This window comes from Jaculus jaculus, chromosome 4 (assembly GCF_020740685.1).
Source record: "Jaculus jaculus isolate mJacJac1 chromosome 4, mJacJac1.mat.Y.cur, whole genome shotgun sequence".
In the NCBI taxonomy this organism is placed as follows: domain Eukaryota; kingdom Metazoa; phylum Chordata; class Mammalia; order Rodentia; family Dipodidae; genus Jaculus; species Jaculus jaculus.
The window spans coordinates 116,819,915-116,845,558 of NC_059105.1; the positions used below are offsets into that span (position 1 = coordinate 116,819,915).

The 25,644-nt window shown below is 48.7% G+C and overlaps 1 protein-coding gene and 1 pseudogene across 4 annotated transcripts; both read right to left on the bottom strand.

Annotated features, from left to right (window-relative positions):
- Positions 1 to 85: 85 nt before the first annotated feature.
- Gpat2 (glycerol-3-phosphate acyltransferase 2, mitochondrial) lies at positions 86 to 8,782 on the bottom strand. 4 transcript variants are annotated; one of them, XM_045148315.1, is made up of 21 exons: positions 8,665 to 8,782; positions 8,432 to 8,545; positions 7,322 to 7,395; positions 6,906 to 7,010; positions 6,563 to 6,691; positions 5,987 to 6,086; positions 5,482 to 5,615; positions 5,126 to 5,225; positions 4,817 to 5,029; positions 4,356 to 4,478; positions 4,117 to 4,199; positions 3,509 to 3,627; positions 2,790 to 2,860; positions 2,439 to 2,679; positions 2,207 to 2,355; positions 1,985 to 2,062; positions 1,260 to 1,391; positions 1,056 to 1,176; positions 908 to 973; positions 636 to 691; positions 86 to 332 (listed from the first exon to the last, which is right to left on the bottom strand). In XM_045148315.1, exons 1-21 carry the CDS (start codon positions 8,716 to 8,718, stop codon positions 216 to 218), a joined length of 2,379 nt encoding a protein of 792 aa, XP_045004250.1. In that variant the 5' UTR covers positions 8,719 to 8,782; the 3' UTR covers positions 86 to 215. The 4 variants fall into 4 exon arrangements, with proteins under 4 accessions (XP_045004250.1, XP_045004249.1, XP_045004252.1 ...); XM_045148314.1 differs by having other exon boundaries at positions 2,439 to 2,697; XM_045148317.1 differs by lacking the exon at positions 4,817 to 5,029.
- A 9,976-nt stretch (positions 8,783 to 18,758) lies between these two features.
- On the bottom strand, positions 18,759 to 23,306 carry LOC101615504 (annotated as a pseudogene).
- Positions 23,307 to 25,644: the final 2,338 nt, after the last annotated feature.

Sequence of the window (25,644 nt, forward strand, 5' to 3'; positions counted from 1 at the left end):
TTGGAAAGGTTTATAGTCACACCCCACAAATACACTACAGGGCATGGGGAACAAAGACTCACCCAGTCCTTTTATTTATCACACCTAGAGGATGGAGAAAGCAAGAGACATTCAAGCACAGGCAAGTTCAGCTTAGCATGAAGCTTCCTTGAGTCCTCCAGCTCCACAACAGCCAAGTCCTGGGCCAAGAAATCTCAAAAAGTTCTGTTCTGGTCCTAGCTGCAGATGAACTGCCGGATGAACTGTTCCAGCTTGTCCTGATTGTCCCGGTTAGCAAATGTAGGGGACAGGTGGAGCTGGGGTCCAGCAGGGCTGGGTATTTCCTGCAGTACCTGGACCATGAGATGGACTGTGACCACCCTCACCATGGGGACAATGCCCTCTAGCACCAAGCCTGTCCCCCCGCTTCCCCCCAAAAATCAATGAAGCTTCTAGCCCCTTAAGCCTCAGTGTCTTGAGTATAAGTGCTGTCTCATGCCTCTCAACCCCCCACTACCCCATTAGGGGAGGAGAAGCCAGTGGCTTAGAAACCAAAAGGGGCAGGAAAGCCATCCAGCCCCTCCATATCCCTGGGTAAATCCCAGGGTCACATGAGGTATCATCAGGGCCAAGATGGCAACACTGGCCCCTCTTACCCCCAGGTCTTTGAAGGTCCAAACAGCACTGAGAGCAAGGGTTAGGTCTGCATACTCTAAAGGGAAAGGAAGTACCAATGAGGAGTGTAGGGGAGACGGCCAGGAAGCTGCTGGGCAGATTTTCTCTTCCTTCTTTCAGAAGGATCAGCCCAGAGATAGGGCTTACATGGAACCCAGAGCCCCCAGTATTCTAGCCCTGCTCATTGGCATCTGGCAGCCACCAACAAACCCACCCGCCTTCAGGGAGCCTGGGCAGGCTACTTGAGACTCACCAAACATCCCTTCTTCCTGGGCACTGGCCTTCAAAAACTGGAACAACTGCTCCAAGTAGCCTGCCTCTGTAGGAGAGGAAAGACCAAGACCCCAGTTCTGTGCAGGCCCAGCCCACCATGAACACTACCAGGGGAGTGAGGGCCTCACCAGTATCTGGCAGCTGCCCCTGGTGGAGGAAGGCAGCAGCCTGTGCGAAGGCCTTCAGCATGGGGCTGAGGAGGCGGCAGAGGAAGAGGAAGAAGTCAGGGCAGCGAGACTGCTGGCTAAGCTGGAGGCAGACAGGCAAGGGTGAGTGCAGCCCACCACTGCCTGCTTGCCTCCTCCCTCCTGGGACAGCTTCTCCCAACACACCCTGAAGCAACGGCCTTCAGTCTCCTGGAAGTCGTCACTATCACTGTCAGTAAAATCCCCGCTTGGTTTCCACAGCAGCTTTGCACTCAGGTGCTTTCTCTTTGTGTCACAGGCTGGACGGAAGCTTGGAGTCTGGGGGTCGTGGGAGTCATTGGTCCCTGATAAGCTGTAAGGATTAGCCCTACAACCCTCACCTGGTCCATGCTGGGGAAACCACTAAAAGATCTGGAATGCCTAAAAGGATGCCCAGAGCCACAAAGGCCAGGGCCCTTGGGATGAGGGAAATGAGCACCCAACCACTCAAGGCTTGCAGCACTATGGATAAGAAATGTGGTAACAGGGGCTGGAGGGATGGCTTAGTGGTTAAGGCATTTGCCTGCGAAGCCAAAGGATCCTGGTTTGACTCTCCAGGACGCATGTAAGCCAGATGCACAAGGGGGCGCAAACATCTGGAGTTCATTTGCAGGGCCTGGAGCCCTGGTGTGCCCATTCTCTCCCTCTCTCTCAAGTAAATAAATATGTATTTAAAAAAATGTGGGAGAAAGCCATGTGGAGGGAACCTTACAGGCACACATGCACAGACCCGGTGTGAGACACACAGTCCAGTGAGCAGCCCACCCCACAGCATACATGGGACAGAAGAGGAGCCTTGGGATCTTGCTTGTGAGTAGCTGGAGCAGACCAAGACAGGCAGGGGCTTTTTTTCCTTCATCCCTCAAGCCTACCTCCTCAGCAACCAGGAGCCCACACTGGATGAGCCGGTCTAGCACCTCCTGACAGTAACAGTAGGAAGACTGGCAAGGCTGGGGGAAGAGAAGCATGTGTATGACCACTGGAAAGCCAAGCCCCAGAGCAAGGGTCTGGCCAGAGGTGGTATGAGGCCAGGTGAAAGCCAGACATCACGGCAGGGTACACTGCAGGTCCCTGCTGAGTCTGGGAGGCCTGACCTTTGTCAGCAGCAGGTCTTGAGGCAGCAGATGCAGCAGCAGCAGGATCTGGCGGTACAGTTCATTCTGGCTCAGCAGCTCTATGCCCTGCAGCTCCCAGGGCCCCTCAGGTGGTACCCTGCCTGCTAGCAGCCCCCGCACTGCACACGCTAGTGGAGGAGGGGTCAGCGTGAGGGAAGGCCCAGTCCCTACTCTCCTGAACGTCTCACCCACCATGCGCCCTTGGACTCACCACCCACAGCTTCACTCAGAAACGCAGGAAGCAGGTCTGCGCTAAGACGTGCCAGATATGTGAGGCCTGGGCCAGGCCTTGGCACCACAACCAAATCCCCTTGGTGGACGCGCAGCAAGACCACGTGTGCCCGCAGCAGGCTGAGTGTGTGTTTTGTCAGGCACCGCAGCTGCCCAGAGAAGCCCACATCAAAGCCACGCAGCAGTGTCTCTTCTGTCAGCCAGGAGAACTCCCCCAGGAGCTTGGACAGAGCCACACCCTGGAGAGAGTAGGCCTCAGCAGGGGCCCTGCCCCAGGCCCCACACGGCCCGCCCTCCCTGGCCCAGGCCCCACATGCCACGCACACCCTACCTTCTGGTGCTTGAACAGCAACAGCGTCGCCATGATGGCTGTGCTCATCACTGCCGCACTCGCCACACTGGCTAGGGACAGAGGTGGGGTACTCTCGGGTTAGGCCCCGCCTGAACCCTCCAATATCTCGCAAACTTTCCCAGCCACTCGCCACACTGGCTAGGGACAGAGGTGGGGTACTCTCGGGTTAGGCCCCGCCTGAACCCTCCAATATCTCGCAAACTTTCCCAGCCACAAAGTCTCAACTCCCCCCAGGGAGGGAACAAACCAGGAAAAGCAGTTATAACTTGTGTTAAGAGCCAAGCCGGGGCCTTTCCCAAGGTCCAAAGGGCCCACCCACCAATACGGCAATGCCAGTGGTGTGACTCATGAAAAGGGGTAAGTTCACAGTGGGAGCCCTCTCTGGCAGGTTCCAGCCCTGTTCCACTCAGTAGTGGCCATCCCCATTTACATGTAAGCAGAGGAGTGGCTGAGATAGCTGAGATAGAGCCTGGTGGCACCTGGGATAGGTGGCTACAAATGGGCCTGTGCCCACTTTGTAGCTTGTCTTCGGCTCAGGGAGCTGTGTGCTAATCCGCTCCCTCTCTTCTGACAGGTGGAGAAACCCCTTTAGGTGTCCCAAGTGTGCAAACAAGAGGGAGACACACCAGACCCTAGGAGGCCCACAGAAGGGACTGGTTAGGCCCTACCATAAAGGTGTAGATCCAGGTCTCCCTCACCATTAAGAACATGCTGACTCAGTCTCCTGACGAGGAGCTGGTCTTTTTCCTTGAGGGCCAGGAGAAGCCCAGTTGTCGGTGTCCACTCCTGCTCCTTTTCAGTGTCTGGGACAACAGAACTGGGACAAACACAGATCATGGAATGAAGGACAGTCTGCTGTTAAACTAAATGCACATACCCCCTAAACACATGTTTATGCTCATGTGTTAATGCTACTCTCACCTCTGGCTAGAGAAACATCTCTTTTCAGAAAGTAGTGACCACTGGGGTGACTCAACTCACCACAATGCTAAGAAGTGGTGATACTGGAGTGTTCATTACCAAATGAGATATCTCTATCACACCCTCCAAAGCTCAGCGTCCATTGCAGAAGAGGGACCAGAAAGAATTGAAGAGCCAAAGGAGGGTATAACTGCCTACAATATGATCTTCCAGATGCACAATGGCCTTGATATCCATGACTTCACAGTGCCTGACACTACCTACACAAGATGACCCACAGCTGTATTCAAGGGAGGGTTGCTGATATGCTGGGGGTGCAGATGCTGGCCACTATGCGAGCTGAAGGACTGCCTGCCTTGCCCAGGACACAGACCCCTGCCCTTACCATTGGCCCAGCACAATGGGCTGCAACAAGTGTTCCAGGGTCTGCCTGCCATCCCAGCAGCTTCTGGCATTGATGGTGTATTCCTGCCCAGGACAAAGATTTTTGGGGTGGTCTGCTCTGGAAACCTGCACATTGCCCACCTGAGACAGGCAAGGCTATCCTTGCAGTGACTCAAAAGGCCAAACTGCTTCAAGCTCCACCCTCCATGTTCTCCCAGCCTTGCTCAGCTGGCTCCATACCTGGAGGGAGAATGGCTGGCCAAAGTGCACCCTGACACAGACTCTGCTGCTGCAGCCCCAGCACTTGTGCAGCCTCCGCAGGACAGCCAGAGCCCCTGTCCACAGTCCCAGGGGAGCTGAGGCCTGCAGGTACATCCTATTGGGGTTGCTGCTCTTGGGCAGGCCTCTGGGCTCGTACCCAGTCCTGTCCTCTAGAGCATCTGTGTTCCCGCCCAGCCCATTCATCTTTATCTCAGACCCAACTCCTCCTCTCCAAGCTCCTGTGTTCTCACCCATGAACAGGAGAAACCCTCCCTAGCAGGCAGATGACTATGGCAAAGGCCTTGCGAGGTGCTGTGGACTGATGACTGTTAACAATTTCTTCTTATCCACCCCCTACTTCCTGCTTTGCCCTTAACCGTAGGGTTACTTGGTCACAAAATACAACATTGTGTCTCCCATCCGAGACAAGAGGGTCTCACGTGGTTCATATCACTTGGTGCATCTGGAACCCGGTCATAAGTAATGGCCACTGGCACTAACATGGCATCTGGGATGATGCCCTCCTGGACCACCTGGACCACCAACCCTAGCCAAGCCTGGCCCAGGGCTGAGAGCCGGGGCCCTGGGTGGCCCGGGGGCTCCTCCAAGAAGATGAGCAGGGGCTGTCCACTGACCAGCAGCTGTTCCACAGTCTAAAAGGGGAGTGAAGGGAAAGCCATCAAGGCCAGAGCAAAAGAAGAGTCCTGTTCCATTGGCCTGGCCCACATATAGCCACTGAAGACACTCACTGCACGGACTACAGCCCTTGCACGGATACCCTCTGAGCTGTCCAAAGGGAGGTTGGCCTCTGGGGGCAGGAAAAGCACTCCAAGTTTTCTCAGCAGAGCTCTGTGGGCACAGAGCAAAGCCTATTGAGAAGGGACTCCAAAGGAGACTGCCAGAAGCCTGTCCAGGCTAGAGTGTGTCCCACCTAAACATCCAAGGAAGCCATGGCCCAGGGACCCACAGCCACCCCTCCATGTGAGTCTAGAGTCTGAGTTGTCTTATGGCTGAGAGCACAGGGGCCAGGAAGGGGCCGCTGGAATGCTGCTGCCAACACAAATCCTACTCTGTCCCAGCCTGGGACATTCCCTTTAGTTCTTACCTAAGAGCAGGAGAACAGGTGCAGGGGTCCCAAGCCACACGAAGCACACCCAGGCCCTGGGACAGCAACACAAATGGCAACAGGATCCCATCCATGAGTGACTTGTGAGTAGAGAGGAAGATGAGTGGCGAGCCCTGCTACAGAGAAAGCCAGACACAAGTGCCCACTTGACCCACCTGAAGACACAAGAAGCCAAACCCCAGCACCTGTAGACCTAGGACATCCCTGAGGGATAGAGCGCTCCACTGAAGAGTTCTTCTGCTCACTTCTCTAAAGTAGAACAGTCTTTCTGTAACTTTCAAGGTGAGCATTAGTGGAGACCATGATGGGAAGACATTTAGACATTTAAAGCCCCATGGGAGAAGGATCACGCGACATGAAGGGAAGGCTACCCAAGAGCAGTGGTATCTTTCCACCAGCTCACAGGCTGCTGTGGACTAGGAGGGGGCGTCTGGCTCACCTCTGCTCAGGCCCTCCCATTCCATCCCAATGTAGTCTAGCTCACTACCTGGGTGGCTTTATGGACCATCTTCATCTGCCCCTTATGGAGCTGCACATTCAGGAAGAGACGGTTCAGGAACCAAAGCAGTGCCCAGCTGAACAACCTAGTAAGAGACACCAGCTGCAGGGTCACTTCCTGTAAGGCTTAGCTTCCAACCATGTCTTTTCTTCTTCTTTTTCTTTTCTTTTTTTTTTTTTTTTAAAGAAAACCTGGTCCATTTCTGCCCAGGGCCATGACTCTGCTGTTCCCCTTACCTTAACTCCTGTACCCACAAGTTTGGCTTTTTCCCCTTGTGGCCCTGGCCTACAAGTCTGTTCTTCCACCCTCTGGGTAGTCTCCGTCCTTGCTCCTGCCTTAGCACAGCCATCTGCATTGCTGCTCACCCTTCCCTTCCCCTGTACAGACTTGCATGGATCTGGGGAGGCATGTGGTGACAGTAGGCTGAGCCCACTCTGGTAAACTGCACTCAACTTCTCAGGAGGGGTATCCAGTGCTTCTTCAGGCCCACCTTATTAATACCCACTTTTCAGAAGGGGCAGTGGTCCCAGCCTAGGGCAAGTACCCCTCTGCCATAGTTACCTGAGCAGGAAGGGGTGAAGTGGGGCCTGAATGTGGCCCAGGAGGCGATGCACCTCTTTCTTCACAAGGCTGGGTGCCTGGCCTTCCCCAGCCCCTCCTGGTACCCTTCCTGAGAGGAGGTTCTGCACCCTGTCAGGGTCAAGGGAGCAGTGTTGGGCTGGGGCAGCCCAAGGTCTCTCAGGCTGCCTCCCTAACACACAGCTGGCAGTCACTGAGACAGGTTCAAGCAAAGCTACCACTCTAGAAGCTTTGCTGCAGCCAGAATTCTCAGCCATCCTGGCCTGCAGCCTTTGTTTTTAATGATCCCACAATTGCCAGCCAGCCCTGTATCCTGCCTTCTCACCCAGTGCTTTCCATGATCTTTGGTGAGGCATCACAGCTGGTTGGTATGTGTTGCTCCAAGGACCAAAGAAAATAGCAGAGCCTGCGAACCAGCCATCCCCGAAACCTGGGCACAGCTCCCAGAGCAGGGAGGAGATGATTCAGAGGGGGCCCAGAGCCCATAGGGAGCTATTCATCAGTAAAGGTCCATACCCCAGTCCTGTGTCCCAGGACAAGGTCTACCACAGCGCAAGGAGGGAAACCATCTAGCTGCCCACCCCTCTTCCCCAATGAGAGGGGCACTGGTTCATGTTCACAAAAGGCGTTTCAGAGCATAAGCCTACAGGGCCCCTTCTTTTCCCATCACAGGAAGAAATGGCCTCACAAGGCAGCAGAGCCCTAGAAGCCCACCACCCCAGCGCCCAGAGCTCTGACTACCTGGTGTTCTCCTCCTTCACCAGAATCACATTGCAGAAGCCCAGATCCATAATGCTTCTGTGGAAGAGGGACTCCTGCCCAAGGGGAACAGGGACATGTCTTGGAGGGGCCTCTTTACTAGCCAGGGAAGTCCCTGCCCTGCTTCTTTTGCAACTGCCTGATGGCCTTTTGAATATAGCAGGGGAGAGGAGTATAGCACAGCATCTCCCAGAAGACATTTGGCCCCGATCCCAATGCTAGCTCAGGAAAAAAGGTCCCACGCTCAAAATAGAAAGACTGCATCCTGCTGGGTGTGGAGGCACACACCTTTAATCCCAGAACTTGGGAGGCAGAGGTAGGAGGATTGCCATGAGTTCAAGGCCACCCTGAGACTACATAGGGAATTCTAGGTCAGCCTGGACTAGAGTGAGACCCTACCTCAAAAACAAAAAAAAAAAAATAAGGCACTTACCTGCAGAGCCAAAGGACTCAGGTTTGACTCCCCAAGACCCACATAAGCCAAATGCACAAGGTGGCACATATGTCTGGAGTTCGTTTGCAGTGGCTGGAGGCCCTGGCGCACCCATTCTCTCTGTGTCTCTCTCTTTCTCTCTGCCTGCCTCTTTCCCTCTCTCGCTTTCTCAAATAAATAAATAAACAAGAAATTTTTTGTTTTTTTAAAAAAACAGAAAGACTGAATCCTATACAAAATTGCCCACTTGGAGAGAAGTTGTTTAATCAACAGCAAAAGACATGTAGCCTGGGCCCCTCGGCACGAGCACGCGACACGGACATGCACAACATCTTCATACATGCACTAAGTGCTGGGGAACCTGAGCTGACATTTTCCCCACACTGAGAAACAGGATTCACACAGACCTGGTTAGATACCAGCTCTCTGGACATAATCTATCTTCCTGACACCCTTCTGTCCCATGTCTCCCAAGCCACATCCTACCAACACACCCCTATATGTCCCTGAAAGACCAAAGCCGATGCATAGGGCAGGGGAGGACAAAGATTGGAAAGATATGAAGGAAACAGCTTCTGAGGGTCATGGTTCCCAGAACTAGCTGAGCCTGAGCTATGCAGTATGCAGGGTGGGACCCATCCCTACCATCCATCACTTACCCAGCTCTTAGGGGTACAAGTCTGGCAGCAACGACCCACAAAGGGGCGATACTTGCCCAGGAATGGAGTGACTGCCTCCAGCTTCATCCCAAAGCCCGAGGACCACAAGCTAGTCTAGAAATGGGTCACAGAGAGGTGAGAGGACTTGGGGTCCTTGACAAAGGGAGTGAGGGAAGGGTGGAGGGAGGGAGGTGGGAAGACAGAATATTCTGGGAATGGAAGGGCCCCCATACCTCCTGACCACTGTGGTTGTTCCTCTGCTGGGTCTGGGGTCTGGATTCCAACATCGTATCTGTGACAGTATATGGTATCTGGGAACCAAGTGTATTTGCCTCTCTCCCCGCACAGGAACTTGACCTAGAGAAAGGTACAAGACTGGAGTGATGCAGTAGCTAAGCCATTACCCAAGGGATCCTGGGGTGATCCCATGGTCCCACTCCCAGGGCAAACAGCCAGACCAGAAGCAGGGCAGGAGGCCTACTTTGGAAGCTGGGGGCTGACTCAAATCAAATTCCTATGCCATAGGCTGGAGAGATGGTTTAGCAGTTAAGGCACTTGCCTGCAAAGCCTAAGGACCCAGGTTCAGTTCCCCAGGACCCACATAAGCCAGATACACAGGTGGCACATGCTTCTGGAGTACATTTGCAGTGGCTAAAGGCCTTGGCATGCCCATTCTTTCTTTCAAATAAATAAAATAAAAACAACACTTTTTACAAGGCCAGTCTGTTGGGCTTGCCTCCAAAAAAAAAAAAAAAATCCCTATGCCATATCCAAGTGGTCCCCACAAGAAGCTAGCTGTCCTTAAAAATTCTCACCTTTCCCAACTCAGGGGCTCACTTAGCCCAATATGAAGGGGATTGGTTGATGTCTCCTGGTACAGATTGGGACTGCAATGGAGATTCAGAATCCTTCTGAGCAGAGGGAAAGAGCCAGGGCTGGACTGGCAGGAAGCTGCCCCCCAAGAACAGTTTCCTTGGTACATAACGCGAGTCCTGCTCAGCTGCTCTGCTCTTCTCTACCAGGAGAGGGCTCTTTACCTCCTCAAGCATTGCTAGGGAAGTGGGCTAACTACTAGATGAGGGAAAGCTGGGGAAGTCTGCTACACGCAGACATACTCACAAGGGACAACTGTCCACTTAGGGATAAGAACAACTTTCCCCACAACCAACCTCACATGTAGCATTTTCCACAGGAAACACTATTTGGTATCTTGTCAGCTTTCTTATTCCCACCACAGTAGTTTCCTCAACTAGCAATTATCTACCAGTACTCCTCCTGAACCTCTTTTGGCCCAAAAAGTAAGTGGTTAAAATCCCCCTTATTGATGTCTCCCACAGTGTCACTGATGAGTCAGGCTGGCCTAATTGACATTTTCCTCACTCTCACCACATTAAGGCCATGCCAGCCTGGGAGCGCCTTCTCCCTTTCTGTCACCACCAAATTCTCCACACAGCTGTATGTTAATGACGTCTCTATTCTCCTCCTCCATGGGCTCCACAGCCCAAGCTTGCCAGGAGAGCAGCCTGTGAAGTCGCCCTCCAGAGTGCCCCTTTCACTTTCTCCATGTGGTCGCAAAGTGTCCCGAGGGCAAGGGCAACCAGTGACTCATCTCCCTACTCAGTGGCTCAGGCAGTATGGAGGAAGCCAAAAGGAGCTACATATGCCTGTGACTTAGCTTCCAGGAGTTCCTCTGCTTAGACCCAGGAAGCCACCCAGAACCAGGATAGTGATCAGTGTATGCATGGACTCTGGAGGACTTACCACAAATACATTCCATTTTGAAAGCATGTTCTTACAGACCCTTAGCACACGAAGGTCTAAAGCCAAAACTGAACTTTGGGGAGTCATGCCTCCTTTACAAGGAGGATTTTGCTCCTCAGCCTCAGATTCCCAATCCCAAAAATTAACCCCACTAAATCTGTGCTAGCCCTCAAAGGGCAAAGAAAGATAGGGTATGGGTAACTCCCATCTGCCAATGAAGTCAACTGCTCAACTCACTAAGTCCAGGTCAGTTTGGGGGGTATATCTTTTTTTTTTTTTTTTTGACAGAGTCTTGCTATCTTACCCAGGCTGGCTTGGAACTCTTTATCCTCCTATATCAATCTCCAAAGTACTAAGATTATAGGCTTAATTTGCCACCAGACCAAAGGGTTCTAGAATACATCTTTCTAGCATTCAGATTCCTCAAATGGTGGCTTCTGTCAAGTCTGTAGCTCCTTCCTGGATGCCCGGCCCACGTCCAATGATCAAATGCAGTTCATATAAGTATTTCTGAATGCAGCTGCTTAGACTAATTGGCCATCCTGACCTACTAAGCTCACATAGGTATTTGTATTGTCTGCATACTGTGGGAATTAAGTTCAACATTTAAAAGTAGGGATCTTGTTACACACACATTGGGGTTTCCAGATGTTGTAAACACAATCTGAGATTTGACATTTCTAACCATATACTCCACAGTGCTTTAGCTGGGGGGAAGCCCAAAGGCCATGGCCACTTACGTCAGGGACCATGAGCTCCTCCACTAAACACCACATAGATGACACGTGGTGCCTGGCCCCTGTGCACATCTGAATATGCAGTCCTTGATCAAAGAAAAATTCAAACATGTTCATTCCCCTGTTTGCAATGTTCACGTTTGATCAAAAAAAGAAAAAAGAAAAAAAAAAAAACAAGACAGATGAGAGATGGTTCAATGGTTAAAAGCACTTGTTTGCAAAGCCTGACAGCCCACGTTCAATTCCCCAGTACTCATGTAAAGCCAGATGCAAAAAGTGGCGCATGCACCTGGAGTTCATTTGCACTGTCAGGAGGCCCTGGTGTCTCTGTCTGTCTCGCCTTGTAAATAAATACATATTTTTTAAAGCACAGGATAATATCCTTCAAAGCTCAGCTCTAGCACTTCACACGCCGCCAGTCCCCGCCTCGGAAACCCCTCACCAGCCCCCTGGCGGCCTTTCCTGCTCTGGTCACGACGTGTAAGGCTGCGAGAGGTCCGTCTTGGACTCTCCCTTTTGGGTCTAAGATTGATGGAGCCGGGACAGGACAAAATGAGGCTGCTCCAGCGACACCCCACAGGCCACGGGTCCTCCTGCGGGGACGCATTCGGGTGGCAGGCCCAGCAAGAGAAACGCTCGCCAGACCCAGTTCCCGACGACGCAGGAAGGTCGCTCTTGACCGGGCCCTGCTGGCCCTGGCCAGGTCTGGGAGCAGCTCCCGCGAGTCTCACCTCACCCCTCTGCTAACTGGAGCCAAAGCTCCCGAGAAGCCGCAAAACCACGAAGCCACGAGAAGGAAGTGCGAAGACCTGACGCGCCCCCGGGTCGTCGTCGTAGCCGAAGCAGGCCTGACAGCCAATGAGGAAGCACGCTCGGCGCGAGGCCCCGCCCCCGTGACGTCGCACCGCTCCTTCCGCCCTGCCATGTGACTCCTGCTGTGGGAGGAGGAGCTGTCTGCCAAGTGTTTTGAGCATGCGCAGAGACTGCGCCTGCCTGGGATTTTCTTTGTGTAGGGCTGCTCTTGGTTGAAAGAGGAACCATGGGCATCCAGATTCTTAGGGTAGAGAGTGTCAGGGTGTACTCACTACCAAGGTGGAGCTGGGAATATTTAGAAGAGACCCCCATCAGAGCGTTAGGGTCAGGACAATCAAGTCAGACCTCGCAGCATCTGCCCATGTTAATGAGAATGTGGAACCATACGGAGGGCCTTGCTAGACACCACATAGAGGGATTTCAGCTGTGTGTGTGTGATAATTGGCCTTGATTACCAACTTGACTGGATTTAGAATCACCATGGAAACAAACCCTTGAGTGTATTTATGGGGGAGTTTCCAGAAAGGTCTACCCTGAATGTGAATGACTGTTCCATGGCGCGGGGTTCTCAGCAATAAAAAGGAGAATGAGGGCTGGAGAGAGAGTTCAGTAGCTAAAGGCTTACAAAACATAATGGCCAGGGTTGACCCCAGTACCCATGTAGAGCCAGACTGCGCAATGGCACATTTTCCTGGAGTTTCCTGGAGCAGCAAGAGACCCTGGCACATTCATACACACACACACTCAAATCTTTTTTAAAAAACTTTTTGTGTGAGAGATGAGGTGCGGGGAGGGTGCACATGGGCATACCAGAGCCACTTGTGCTGCAAATGAATTCCAAATGGATGTGCCTCTTTGCATATGGCTTTACGTGGTTACTGGGGAATTGAGCCTGGGCTAGTAGACTTTGCAAGCAAGTGCCTTTAACCATTTAGCCACCTTCTCAGCCCAATAATGAAATTAATTTTAGGGGCCATGCTAATCTCTATCATTCCAATTTTAGTATATGTGCTGACCAAGCGAGCACAAATAAATTAATTTAAAAAAAAACTTTTTAAAAAGAGAGAGGTGAGCACAACATCTCTCTACTTACTGGCTATAGATCCCATGTCATTCTCTCTCTTGATGGACTATAGCCTCTTGAACTGTGAGCTGTAATAAACCCTTCCTCTTCAAGTTGCTGCTTATCACAGGAAAAATGGTCACTAGTAGAGCCCATGACCACTGTCATGATCATGAGGTCATTTGACTAATAGACTCAGCTCCCAGGGCAGCCCTGAGTGTCCTGTGAACAAAGACCTTGCGTGTTCATTCACTTTTGACTGTTCTCAGCACTAAGCAAGAGATGAGCGAGTGAAAAGTGCGCAACGTAGAAGAAACAAGAGAGAAGGGCTGTGTTGTTCTCTGCCCTCAGAGCTCCTGGCAGCCTAATGGAGTCTAGTTGGTGATGTCCTTCTAGCACTGTGCCCCATCTTTTATGGTTGTGTGGGAGGGGCACGCTTGTGCCACCACATGCATGTAGAAGTCAGAGGACATTTTTGGTGTCTGTCTCTCCTTGTTCACTGCTCTATTCACTAGGCTAGCTGGCCCCCAAGCTTGAGGCGGATTCTCAGGTTTCTACTTCCTTTTTCACTCAGGCATGCTGTAATTTCAGATGTATGCTACAATGTCTAGCTTTGTATGGGTGCTGGGGATCCAAACTGGTACTCAGGCTTGTGTGGCAAGTACTCTGAAATCCACTGAGCCCTCTCCCTAGCCCCCTTCTTGTTGTTTAAGACAGATTCATGCATCCCAGGCCGACTGGAATTTGCTGTATACCTGAGGTTCTCCTTGAACTCCTCACTTTCTGGGTATTAGGATTACAATACTATGCTGGACTCCAATCTTACCTTTCTTTCTTTTTTTTTGTTTTTTTTTTTTTAGTTTTTGTTTTCAAGGTAGGGTCTCACTTTAGCTCAGGCTGACCTGGAATTCTCTATGTAGTCTCAGGGTGGCCTCGAACTCATGGTGATCCTCCTACCTCTGCCTCCTGAGTGCTGGGGTTAAAGGCGTGCACCACCACGCCTGGCCTGTCTTTTCTGTTAGGATGCACAGCTACAATAACAAGACCTTACAGTTCTGAAGCTAAATAACAGACAAAAGGCACCCCTGTATTTAGAAGTTGTGAGTTGCCTCCTAAATGCAGGTTTGAATTTCTCCAAGGGCTGGTGCTCCTAGTTCTGGGAACACCATTGAATAGGCAATTGAGATTTGCCCTTGTTAACAGGCAGCCTTCTGTCCGTCTTAGCGTGGTCTCACGCTGAGAAGCCCTAAGGTAGATACTTCAGGCTGGAAAGTTGCATGGACTGTGACAGCAGAGGCAGGGCTGCCCTTAGATGCGCTGCTGCTTTGGAAGAAATGTTTGTGTTTGGTGGTGGTGCGGCGGGATGGTTGTGATGGTAATTGTATAAAAAGAAGCATTGGCTGTACCCCTGAATCTGACTGGTGTGCTGAGGGCTCAGCATGCTGTTCTTCAAGTGGTTTGCAGTAGATGTGGAGCTACAGTGGTGTGGTGAGACCTGCAGGCCAGCAACTATGCAGTCTGACTCGGACTGACATGACCCAGGGAGACACAGAAATCCAGCCCACCCAGTTTGGACTGGACCTACAAGCCCTTCCCTGCACTGCCCAGAAGATCCTGACCCCAGGATCTAACTCCCAGGACCCAGAAGGGCAAAACTGTTACCTGCGGTGGGGCAGATGTTCACCAGATATGATGACAGGCCTTCCTGCTATGTGACATCTAGAGAAAAACACTTGGCCTGGCGCTGGACTGGGCTGGGGGGCGTGCGCCCTGGGGAAATGGAGATGTGATGGTTTATCTTAAGTGTCACCTAAGGGCTACCCAAATAGCAATACTTCTGGGTATCTACTTCTTAGAGTGTTTCCAGAAGAGACTGTCATTTGAAAAAGTTTTGTATGGAGAAATGACCAACCATTGCCTTTTTTTTTTTCAGTTTTGTATGCAAAAATAAAAGAAGAAATGACAAGTAGCAGGTTAAAAATAATAGAACATTATGATGGTTTGATTCAGGTGTCCCCCATAAACTTGTTTTCTGAATAACAGGTCTCCAGCTGATGACAATTTGGAATTGGAGCCCCCTGGAGGAGTTGTATTGTGGGGGATGGGTTATGGGCATTCTAGCTAGCTTTGCCTTGACAGCGTTTGGCACACTCCTCTGCTGCTGTTGTCCACCTAATGTTGGCCAGGATGTGATGTCCATCCTCTGCTCATGCCATGTTTTCTCCTGCTAGCATGGAGCTTCCCCTCGAGTATGTAAGTCAAAATAAACCCTTTCCTCCAACAAGCTGCTCTTGGTCAAGTGTTTTTGCCTGCAAAATGAAGTTAAGTACAACAAATGACAAGCTAGGCATTAAACAACATCAAACAGAAGTGATTGGAGTAGCCCTGCTAAAAGTGGGAGAACCAAATGGCAAGCAGCAGATAAATAACAGGACAGCAGGGAACATAATGTCAGATCAGGTGCTTACAACATCCAGCAGAGATGACTGAAGAGCCGCATGGGACAGATCTGGATTGATCAAGAGCCTCACCTGGGTGTCCTCCCCACAGGTGAGACTTCCAATTAGCAGTTCCCACCACAGGCATTTTTTTTTAATACCATGGGTTAAACAATAATGACATCTGTTCAGAACAGCCTGGGAAATGGTTTACTTTCTAGCTAATCTCAAATGCATGATGATTTTCAGCCTTTGGGCCATAAACATGCTTGGATCTGAGGTAGGGATGGGGCTTATCCTGTGCTCAAAGTCAGCTCTCAGCAAGCTGAAACAGCACATGACAGCTTGTCGACATGGCTGACAGAAGCCGAGGAAGAGCCTCCCTCGCCCACCTTGGACAGGTGTCTTCTAACCAGGCAGTCAGGGGCCCCCGGGAAAAACACAGAAGTAGATTTGGGCACTCTCCTTTGGAGTCAGGACACCCAACTTCTCTCAACTACCCCAGGATATACGCTCAAGGACTCCTTCCAAAACACCCCTCATCCCCCAGATCCAGGAGGTCTTCACAAAAATTATGACTGACTGCATCCCAAGATTTACATCCACCTACCCTCCCCATCTCTGAGCACAACCATTCTAAATGACAGCCATTGCTTGGGCTCCATGGTGTAGAACCATTCCTTCATTCCAGAACCTTCCATAAAGTCTTATCCAACCACAGGCAAGAATGGCAGGTTTAGTAAAGCTTGGGTGCTGGTAGCCAAAGTACTGGTGCTGGGAGCTACCACAGAGGCCACTCTCCTCTGCACAGGAAAACAAGGCAAGAGGCTGGGAGGGGGTAGTTCTCAAGTCATATATAGCAATGGCTTCTTTTTTACTTTAATATGCTTTAGGAACAATATACAAAGCAAGCTCCAGTTACATAAATTGAGCATTTTATGATGGCTAAGAACAGCAGTCGGCACCAGACTTGAACAGTTACTACAACACAAGTATCCTTCTAAATGAAATGTCAGATTAGCAAGACAGGTATACCAGCTGTAACAAATGACAACCACTTGAGATTTGACTTCATTGTTCTTGTTGAATTTCATGTGTCATTAAATATCTTTTACACAATTTACTGTTAATCTGCTTTAGCTGAAACCACTCAAAGAATTATTTCAATAAAGTATAAACATTCAGCAAGAATAGTTTTGATGAAGAGTCCCCAGTTGGTTCAAATTCTAATATGCATTGACTGAATGAAAAATAACCATTTTTTGTTTGTTTTAACATGTTTATTACAACAGATACACTTCAAATATGACTAGCTTTGATTCCTCTTTCCCCTCCCACAACCATGTTCACTGGGCTTCTTCTATTGGAGCAATCAATACACTTTCAGCACAAATGCCCAGCAGAACTTGTAAGTCTGCTCTTACAGGGTGCAAATAGATTTCAATCATTTATACAGACATGTATCCAGGTTATGTTGTCAATCACCACAACAAGCTACTGTACACGGGGACGGAAAGGTCACAAAAAAATGTCACAGCAACAGTACTGTTAAGAAAGGAGGAGAGGCTGAGCATGGTGGCGCACGCCTTCGATCTCAGACCTTGGGGAGGTAGAGGTAGGAGGATTACCATGAGTTCAAGGCCACCCTGAGACTACATAGTGAATTCCAGGTCAGCCTGAGCCAGAGTGAGACCCTATCTCGAAAAAAAAGAAAGAAAGAAAAAAGAAAGAAAGAAAGAAAGAAAGAAAGAAAGAAAGAAAGAAAGAAAGAAAGGAAGGAAGGAAGGAAGGAAGGAAGGAAGGAAGGAAGGAAGGAAGGAAGGAGGAGAGCTGGGTGTGGTGGCTCATACTTCTAATCCCAACATTTGGGAGGCAGAGAAGGATTGTTGTGAGTTCAAGGCCAGCCTGAGACTACATAGTGAATTCCAGGTTAGCCTGGGCTAGAGTGAAAACCTACCTCAAAAAAAACAAAAAAGAAATAAATAAATAGAAAGAGGAGGGCTGGAGAGATAGCTCAGCAGTTAAGGTGCTTGCCTGCAAATCCTAGTGACCTGACTTTGATTTGCTAATACCCACGTAAAGCCAGAAAGTGGTGCATGCATCTGGAGCTTCTTTGCAATGGTTAGAGGGCCTGACGCACCCATGTTTTCTCTTCTCTCTCCCTCTCTCTCTCTCTCTCTCTCTCTCTCTCTCTCTCTCTTCTCTCTGCTTGCAAATAAAATAAAATGAAAAATAAAAAATAAAGGGCTGGAGAGATGGCTTAGCGGTTAAGTGCTTGCCTGTGAAGCCTAAGGACCCCGGTTCGAGGCTCGGTTCCCCAGGTCCCACATTAGCCAGATGCACAAGGGGGCACACGCGTCTGGAGTTCGTCTGCAGTGGCTGGAGGCCCTGGTGCACCCATTCTCTCTGTCTCTCTCTGCCTCTTTCTCTCTCTGTCACTCTCAAATAGATAAGAATAAACAACAAAAAATTAAAAAATAAAAAAAAGAAAGGAGGAAAGGAAGCTTTAAAAAGTGGGTAAAATAGGATTACAGAGAGAAATGGAACACCCAGGAAATGAGAAATACTTCTTTGCAAAACAAGTGGAGAAGCACTGCTCCTGATGGATGCAAGGGTGGACACGGCCACCTCATGATAGTTATACACTGCCCATGGGGTTCACATCGTGTCCTTACAGGCACTTGCACTGAATTTTTTTTAACTTTTTTACTTTTATTTATTTGAGAGTAAGAGAGAATGGGCGTGCCAGGGCCTCTAGCCATTGCAAGTGAACGCCAGATGCATGCACCACTATGTGCATCTGGCTTATGTGGTGTCTGGGGAATCAAACCTGGGTCGTTAGGTTTCATAGGAAAGTGCCTTAACCACTGAGTCATTTCTCCAGCCTTTGCATTTAATTTTTGAAAATGCAAGATTTCTGAATGATAAATTAACCCCCCCCTTTTTTTTAAAGGTAATTATGAAGGCAAGTTTTCTTGTAAAAGGCTAGGTATTTGGCCACTTCAACATTGATTAGTTTTGGTTGTCTACAAGCTTCTTTATACATGGCTTCCCATGGCTTCACTCTACAAAACATATTTACAATGTGAAGAATACATCTATAAGAAATCTACATTTCGACGGTTTTACAAAACAATCTTGTATCTTTCTCACAGACCGTTCCCTTTGTCATTTTGTTTGTACAGCTTTACTATTCAGATACTTAAATTTAAATGCAGCTCACAAGTGTTAAGAAGGGGCTGGAGAGAAGGCTCAACAGTCAAGGCACTAGCTTGCAAAGTGTAAGTACCCTGGTTGATTCCCCAGTACCCAAGGTAAAGCCAGATGCACAAGGTGACACATGCTTTTGGAGTTCATTTGCAGTGGCTAGAAGCTCTGGCATGCCCATCTCTCTTTCTGTCTATCTTCCTCTTTCTCTTTCTCTTTCATAAATAAATAAAATATTTAAAAATGTTAAGAATGGGCAGCAGATTTACAGTTTCTGTACTCAAGACCATGTGCAATTATCCACATCTTTAAACAATGAAGGAATTCTGATTTTTCAGTTTTTCAGATTCCTTAATTTGCTATCTCAAAAATTGTATCCTTGGTTCTCACAAAGTTGCTTGAATTTCACAAAGTTGGACTAAAGATTTAAAATTTTTAAATTAAGTAGAAATTTCTGACATGCAAACACTTCCCATATTATGGGCTTCTTCCTGCAATCTTGATGCCTGCTTCTCTGTATGACCTGCAGGCCATCCTTGAACATGTTTTATGAAGCATGCCACTATAGTGTAGGGGTTAATGAGCACACAGGCCAAGCAGATGAATTTTGAGGTACAACTGTTGCATTTGAGGCATTACTACTAGAAGTGTGATTTGAACCAGGTGATGGGCTTCTCTCTCCTGAGCATTGAAGCTTTTGAGAAGAGAGAGGTTCAGGAACTTGCTGCTTATTACAGCTGTTACAGGTTGCTGTGTGGTCGACTGTGACACTGGTCCTGGCTTAACTACTGGAGTGTTAACCTTGGCTGTGATGAAACAGGAAGAGTACCAATCAAAGGTTTGATAGGGACAGTGTTAGTTGAGGCATGCTTATTCTTAGAGAGACATCAGATCTTGGGGATAAAACATCAGATGTTAAAGACGCTGGAGACTGGTTAGATGGCTGTGCTTGTGTGGAGAGCTGAGCAGCTTGAGAAATCAGAGGGGTGATGCTGAGAGCAGATGGTGCAGCACTAAGGAACTTACGGATAATAGGCTGTGGCAAAGGTTGTGTCACAGCCGCTATAAGAATTGAGGAAGCAGATATAAAGGGAAGAGAAAGGAAGGGAGGAGGGTACTGAACAGGTTGATATTGTATATATGTAAGTACAATGATTGAGTTGGGGAGGTAATATGATGGAGAATGGAATTTCAAAGGGGAAAGTGTGGGGGAGGAGGTATTACCATGGGATATTTTTTATAATTATGGAAAATGTTAATAAAAATTGTGACAATAAAAAAAAAAGAATTGAGGAAGCAACTGTCTAAGGAGATTTGGGTCCTGAAGTAGTGTAGGTATTGGTAACTGAGGCACAGACACTGTTGAAGCAGATGCTGGAGGTGCAGATGTGGGATTCAGTCCAGAGGCGGAAGATGTGGAAGGAGTTGTGCAAGAATGTGATACTGTTTTGTGTCCTGACACAGGCTGTTTTCTTTCTGTCTTCTGTGCAGGCACAGCAGATATGGGTGATGGCCGTTTGGAGAAAGCAGATGCCCCATTAGCATGGGGTGATTTCTCTGGCTGGTAATCAGACAGCAGCGGTGCAGACTAGAAGGAAGGGTGCTGGCGGGAGCAGCTGGAGGAAGCGCTGGTTTGATGGGGTGCTGCACTGTTGTAGAGCTGCTGTGAGTCTCTGCTCTTGGCAGTTTGTGGTCTTTGTCATTGTGTCTGTTTGTCTTGATGTGGGGGAATTGAGGAGGGGTCCCCCAGAATTTATGAACCCCAAGTTTTGGGTTCTGTCTTACCTTTAATAAAGATGGACTCAAGAAGGATAAATTAATAAAGATACTTAGGAGGAAGTCACAAGTTGTGGGGTTTAGTTAAGGGAGATTGGGGTCAAGAAAAGGAGGCTAAACATGTGGGAAGTAGGAAACACTCTCATGTGGAAGCACTATTGTTTATAAGGTTTATTTATGAGAAATTGAGGTCTTTAGAACAGGACTGGAACAGAGTTGTAAGCATATGGAAAGTAGAACTTCAAAAGTATGTAGAGAGACTCAGTATGTAGAGAGACACATGGTATTCACTATATGCCTTTCTGAAGAGGGAAAGTCCCAAAGCAGAGGAGAAATTAAGGGTCAGTGGGGGAAAACTGGAGTAGAGCTGCAAACACACGGAGGGGAATTAAACTGAGACTTTCAAAGAGAAATTGGGGCAACACTTCAAGCACATAGACTAAAGAGAAGCCAAGACTTTTAAAGAGAAATTGGGGTAAAGCTGCAAGTACATAGACTAAAGAGAAGCCGAGGCTTTTAAAAAGAAATTGGGGTAAAGCTGCAAGTACATAGACTAAAGAGAAGCCGAGGCTTTTAAAAAGAAATTGGGGTAAAGCTGCAAGCACGTGGAAAGCTGAATCTAGGAGCTTGCGTAGGGACACTTGGAAGGAACCCACATAGCATCTGACATGAATTTTTAGAGGTGTTAAGAGGACAAATGGCTAGGCTCAATGGAAAAAATAAAACAAGAAGGCAGATATCAAAGAGGAGACTAAGAGATTCAGAGAAATGAATGATAAAGAGGTTTATACTCATGGCTACCCTGAGTTTAGAGTAAGTACACGGGTAGCAAGACTAGCCTTGGAAAGAGCACCCATGTGGTAGATTCAGAGATCAGAGAAAAATATATAAAATTAAAGTGAGAAGTTACCCCAAACTATACAGCAGAGGTAAGTAGAAAAGTTTAGATCAAGATATAATGCAGGGCTGGAGAGATGGCTTAGCAGTTAAGTGCTTGCCTGTGAAGCCTAAGGACGCTGGTTCGAGGCTCGATTCCCCAGGACCCACGTTAGCCAGATGAACAAGGGGGCGCACGCATCTGGAGTTCATTTGCAGTGGCTGGAAGCCCTGGCACGCCCATTCTCTCTCTCTCTCTCTCTCTCTCTCTTTCTCTTTCTCTCTCTGTCACTCTCAAATAAATAAAAATGAATAAAATTTTAAAAAAAAAAGAAATAATGCAATTGAAGTTCAACGGGAGAAAGGGAAATCACCAGTGAAGATACTCAACAGTGGACACTGCAAGCCTTAAATTTTGCCAACCAGGCCAAATGAGCCTATGGGTGTAATAGTGGCATGTCTGTCATGGTGGAAACCAACTGCCCTGTAACTAGACTGGGGGCCTGCTCCATGGGAGGGAATACATCCCTGATACTGAAAACCTAAAACAGGGGTAGTCATGAGCCCTAAGGGTGTAACGTCTGCTGCTGTATACACTATCCTCATCAAACTGCCCAGTAAGCACTTCTCTTAACGTTCATGCCCATATATTTTATATATGCTACTCTCACTTTTGGTAGAGAACCTTCTCTTTTCAGATAGCAATGACCTTGGAATGATTCAGAAGGGATAGTGGTTCAGGGAAGAAGTGACAGGAGTACTCAGCACTGCAATATCTCTACCATACCTTCAAAGGCTCAGGGTCCATTGAGGAAGAGGTGGTGGAAAGAATGTAAGAGCCAATGGAAGGGTAGGACTCCTTACAACGTGCTCCCCCCAGTCACAAAATGGCCTGGATATCCATGACCTCATTATGCCTGACACTAACTATACAAGACCTTCATGATAGGAGGAAAAGATCATGACATCAAATTAAAAGAGAGACCGATTGAGATGGGGAGGGGATATGATGGAGAATGGAATTTCAAAGGGAAAGGCGGGGAAGGGTATGAACCATGGGATATTGCTTACAATCATGGAAGTTGTTAACAAAAATAATAAGAAGAAGAAGAAGAAGAAATAATGCAATGCTCTCCTAACAGAGGCCAGACTCACGTGTGTCAGGCAGCACAGGATAAGAGCTGGTGAGAGAAACACACACACACACACTCAAGCTGAGGGTCGCATCCAGAGAGAAGAGAGGGAGGGTCTGGAAGGCCAGAGCCTTTATAGCATCAGATTCGGGTATGTAAGGGGAAAACTTGATTGGTTAGTAAATTTGGAGGATGAACCTGAGTGTCAGCCCATTTGGATCAGCCCACCACGGTAACACAGCAGCAGGGGGCACTGTGAATCAGTCTCAACAGACATGTTTGCCAAGAGTTTTGTTCTGGTGCCACAGTGAGATGGCATGCTGGCACCTCCTGGTTCTCCTTGAGCTTCAATCCTTAGCTGAAACTGCCTAAAAAAGCCACCTTTCTCCTATCCTCCTTCAGTCTGACACAAAATATTCTGTGGGAGCAAACTACTGGCATCACTGGCATGCTTGTCTTCCATTCCCTGGCAAGCCCACTTGTGGCTGTTGCCTGCATCACCTTTCTTCTGTAATCCAGATCTTTTGAAAAGCTAGTAACTACCATCTTGTTTGCTTCTTTTTGTCTCTGTTCTCTTTCAGGCCATTCTTTTGTTTTTTCCCATTGTGAAACTTCTGTTTGACAATTCTTTTTTTCCAGAAGAGCTAATGTGCTCAGGCAGTCATTTGCAAAAACCATAAAGTGCACCTGAAGTTTTGCTAGGATTATTGCTTGGCTTATAAGAATGGGAGTTTGAATTATGATGAGCACTGCGGTTGTGTGAATGTTTTACGGGGAGTAACTGGTCCCATCTTCCCTCTCCACCTCTGTGAGTATATACATTTTTGGCCTTATTGTGGCCTGTGCTGTCACTGGATTTGTTTTCAGGACTATCGGATTTCTCCAACATTTTATTTGATGGTGAAGGATCTGCAGCATCTTGTATCTTTTCATGTCTTGTGGTCACTGCTCTTGGGGTGACTTTTGGATAATTACTTAAGTGCCTGTAGAATATCACCCCCCCCAAAGGCTGTGAATCCCCCTCCAGTGGTGACAACCGTCACTGAGCCTCTGCTGTTTCCTTGCATACATTTACCATCCATGTTTGGTGTGTGTGTGTGTGTGTGTGTGTGTGTGTGTGTGTGTGTGTGTGTGTGTCCACACCACTGTCACTCTCAACCAGGGAGGCAGAACAAACCGAGGGAGGTGGGGGACAAGAAGAGGCATACAACCTCACCCCTGCAGAGGGCTGCGCCCCTTTCCCTTCCTCCTGCTGCATCCCTCTTTCCTCCTCACCACTGCTGCTGCCTCCTGGCCTGTCCTTCTGCTCTTCTTCCTCCTCCCCCCACCCCAGCTGCTGCTGCTCCACCAACTATATCTTAGCAACCTGAAGTCCTTTCTTAAAAGGGGGGGTGTCGGGCTTAGTGGTTAAGGCACTTACCTGCAAAGCCAAAGGACCCAAGTTTGATTCCTCAGGACCCACATAAGCCAGATGCACAAAGTGGCACATGTGTCTGGAGTTCATTTGCAGTGGCTGGAGGCTCTGGTGCACCCATTCTTTCTTTCTCTCTCTCTCTCTCAAAATAATAAAGTAATAAATAAATAATTTTGTAAAAAGAAAAAATTTATTTGTTTGAGAGGAAAGGGGAAGAGAATGGGTGTACCAGGGCCTCTAGACATTGCAAATGAACTCCAAACTCATACACCACCTTGTGCACCTGGCTTTACATGGGTACTGGGGAATCAAACCTGGGTTCTTAGGCTGTGCAGGCGAGCACCTTAGCCACTAAGCCATCTCTCCAGCCCCTGAAGTCCTTTCCTACCACAGACTCTGCGGGTCTCTGAAGACCAGGGATGGTGTGAAAAGCGGAAGGGCTGTTGGCCTGCAGTGGGAGCGTCTTCCATTCAGTCTTCCATTCCAGCTTCTTTTCCACAACTTCAACGAGGATGCCCAAAAGTTTAGCTACCAGATGTCAATACACAATAAAGAAAAATACTTGCTGTCAAAATTGATTCTGAGAGATTTCTAGGAGAATTTTGAACAACATAAGCTCAAACCTAAGTCAGATAAGAGCAATTCAATAGAGTGGGCAGGGCTGTACTCTTTTTGTGTTCAGTGGGACTCCTTCATTTCCACTGAATCTTACTCCAATAAGCTTAAGGTAAAAGACTGGGTTGGCTCGTATAAGCAGAATGTCTAGGCATGGCTAGATCGGGCTGTCTGAACAATGGTGTCAGCCCTTTGTTTCTCCTCTGTGGGTCTGTCCTGCTTGTATTGTATCTGGCCTGCTTTTTTCTTCCTTCTAGAAGAATGAACTAACAGCTCAAGACTAAATCCACCTTCTCAGTAACCTCAGCCTAAAGAAATTCCTGTCCACTGATGTCCAAATGAAAACCCCAGGGAAGTCTGATTGGTTCAGCTAAGATCAACCTGTCTGTGCTCTGGACCCATCGCTGTATTTAGGGAGTGTGCTGTATGACCATATTGACTCCGCCTGGACCACTGCACCCTTTCTGCAGTCTGTGAGCCAGGTACCACAATAAATCAGCAGAAATAGTATGGCAGGCTTGGCTATCTCAGGGAAAGGGAGCTAGCTGAGAAAACCTGCATGCTCCCTTTGGCACCCAGTACAGACTGTCACACACTGTGCTGGGTCAGTTGTCCACTGTCTGCTATATCCCCAGGGCATAGCAGAGACGCCGTTTACACCTGTGGCCTCTTAATGAATGTGAGTAGGCTGATGAGTAAATGTTCTTCTCAGGGAGCCTAAGTTCTGTCTGTTTGAGTTGAGGCGATGGTCTGCTCCACGGAGTGATGGACGGCTCAGTACAGCAAAGAGGCTCAGGCTCAGGAAAGGCTGCAAAATGCCACAGGAGTGCTTGCACCAGGAGACTGCATGCTGGGACTACTTAAGATAGCCCACTTTAGAATCAGAGTGTTTCACCTCAAACAAAAAAACCACCTTCCACAGTGTTACATGAAACTTTTTCCTGGAGGAGATGCCAACACAAATCTACTTACCCTAGTCAGGGCACAGGTGACAGTCCAAAGTACAATTGCCCCCAAATCTAATTTTGGGGAGCCAGTGGGTTTATTGGGGTTACTTACAAAGCACGAGCACGGGGTTTCCTACATGGGCATGGATGACTCCATAGCAGCTGTGTGACCAGGAAGCACACCCCAAAACTAAAGAAGCATCTTGGAGGGCACCACATTACCTGCAGGCAGCCCCGCTGGCCTGGGCAGAGTCCTTCCCCCGGTGGTTGCCGAGTGCTTCCGTGACTTTGGGAAGGGTCTTGTGCCCTTCCAAGTTTCACCTCTCCCAGGCATGGTTATCTGCACAGTCTCCTGTTTGCTACACAGTTTGTAATCCCCAAACTGGTGAGGTGAACGCAGGCAGATCGCCAGGGCTTGCTGACCAGCCAGTCT

What these genes read in the sequence shown, in the direction of transcription:
- Gpat2 (XM_045148314.1), bottom strand. Translation starts at nt 8,718, where the DNA reads ATGTTGGAATCCAGACCCCAGACCCAGCAGAGGAACAACCACAGTGGT. An exon ending in GAGTCAGCATGTTCTTAATG is followed by an intron (nt 2,861 to 3,508) that starts GTGAGGGAGACC and finishes CTCTGTCCCTAG; the next exon opens with CCAGTGTGGCGAGTGCGGCA. An exon ending in GGGGCAGCTGCCAGATACTG is followed by an intron (nt 974 to 1,055) that starts GTGAGGCCCTCA and finishes CCTCTCCTACAG; the next exon opens with AGGCAGGCTACTTGGAGCAG.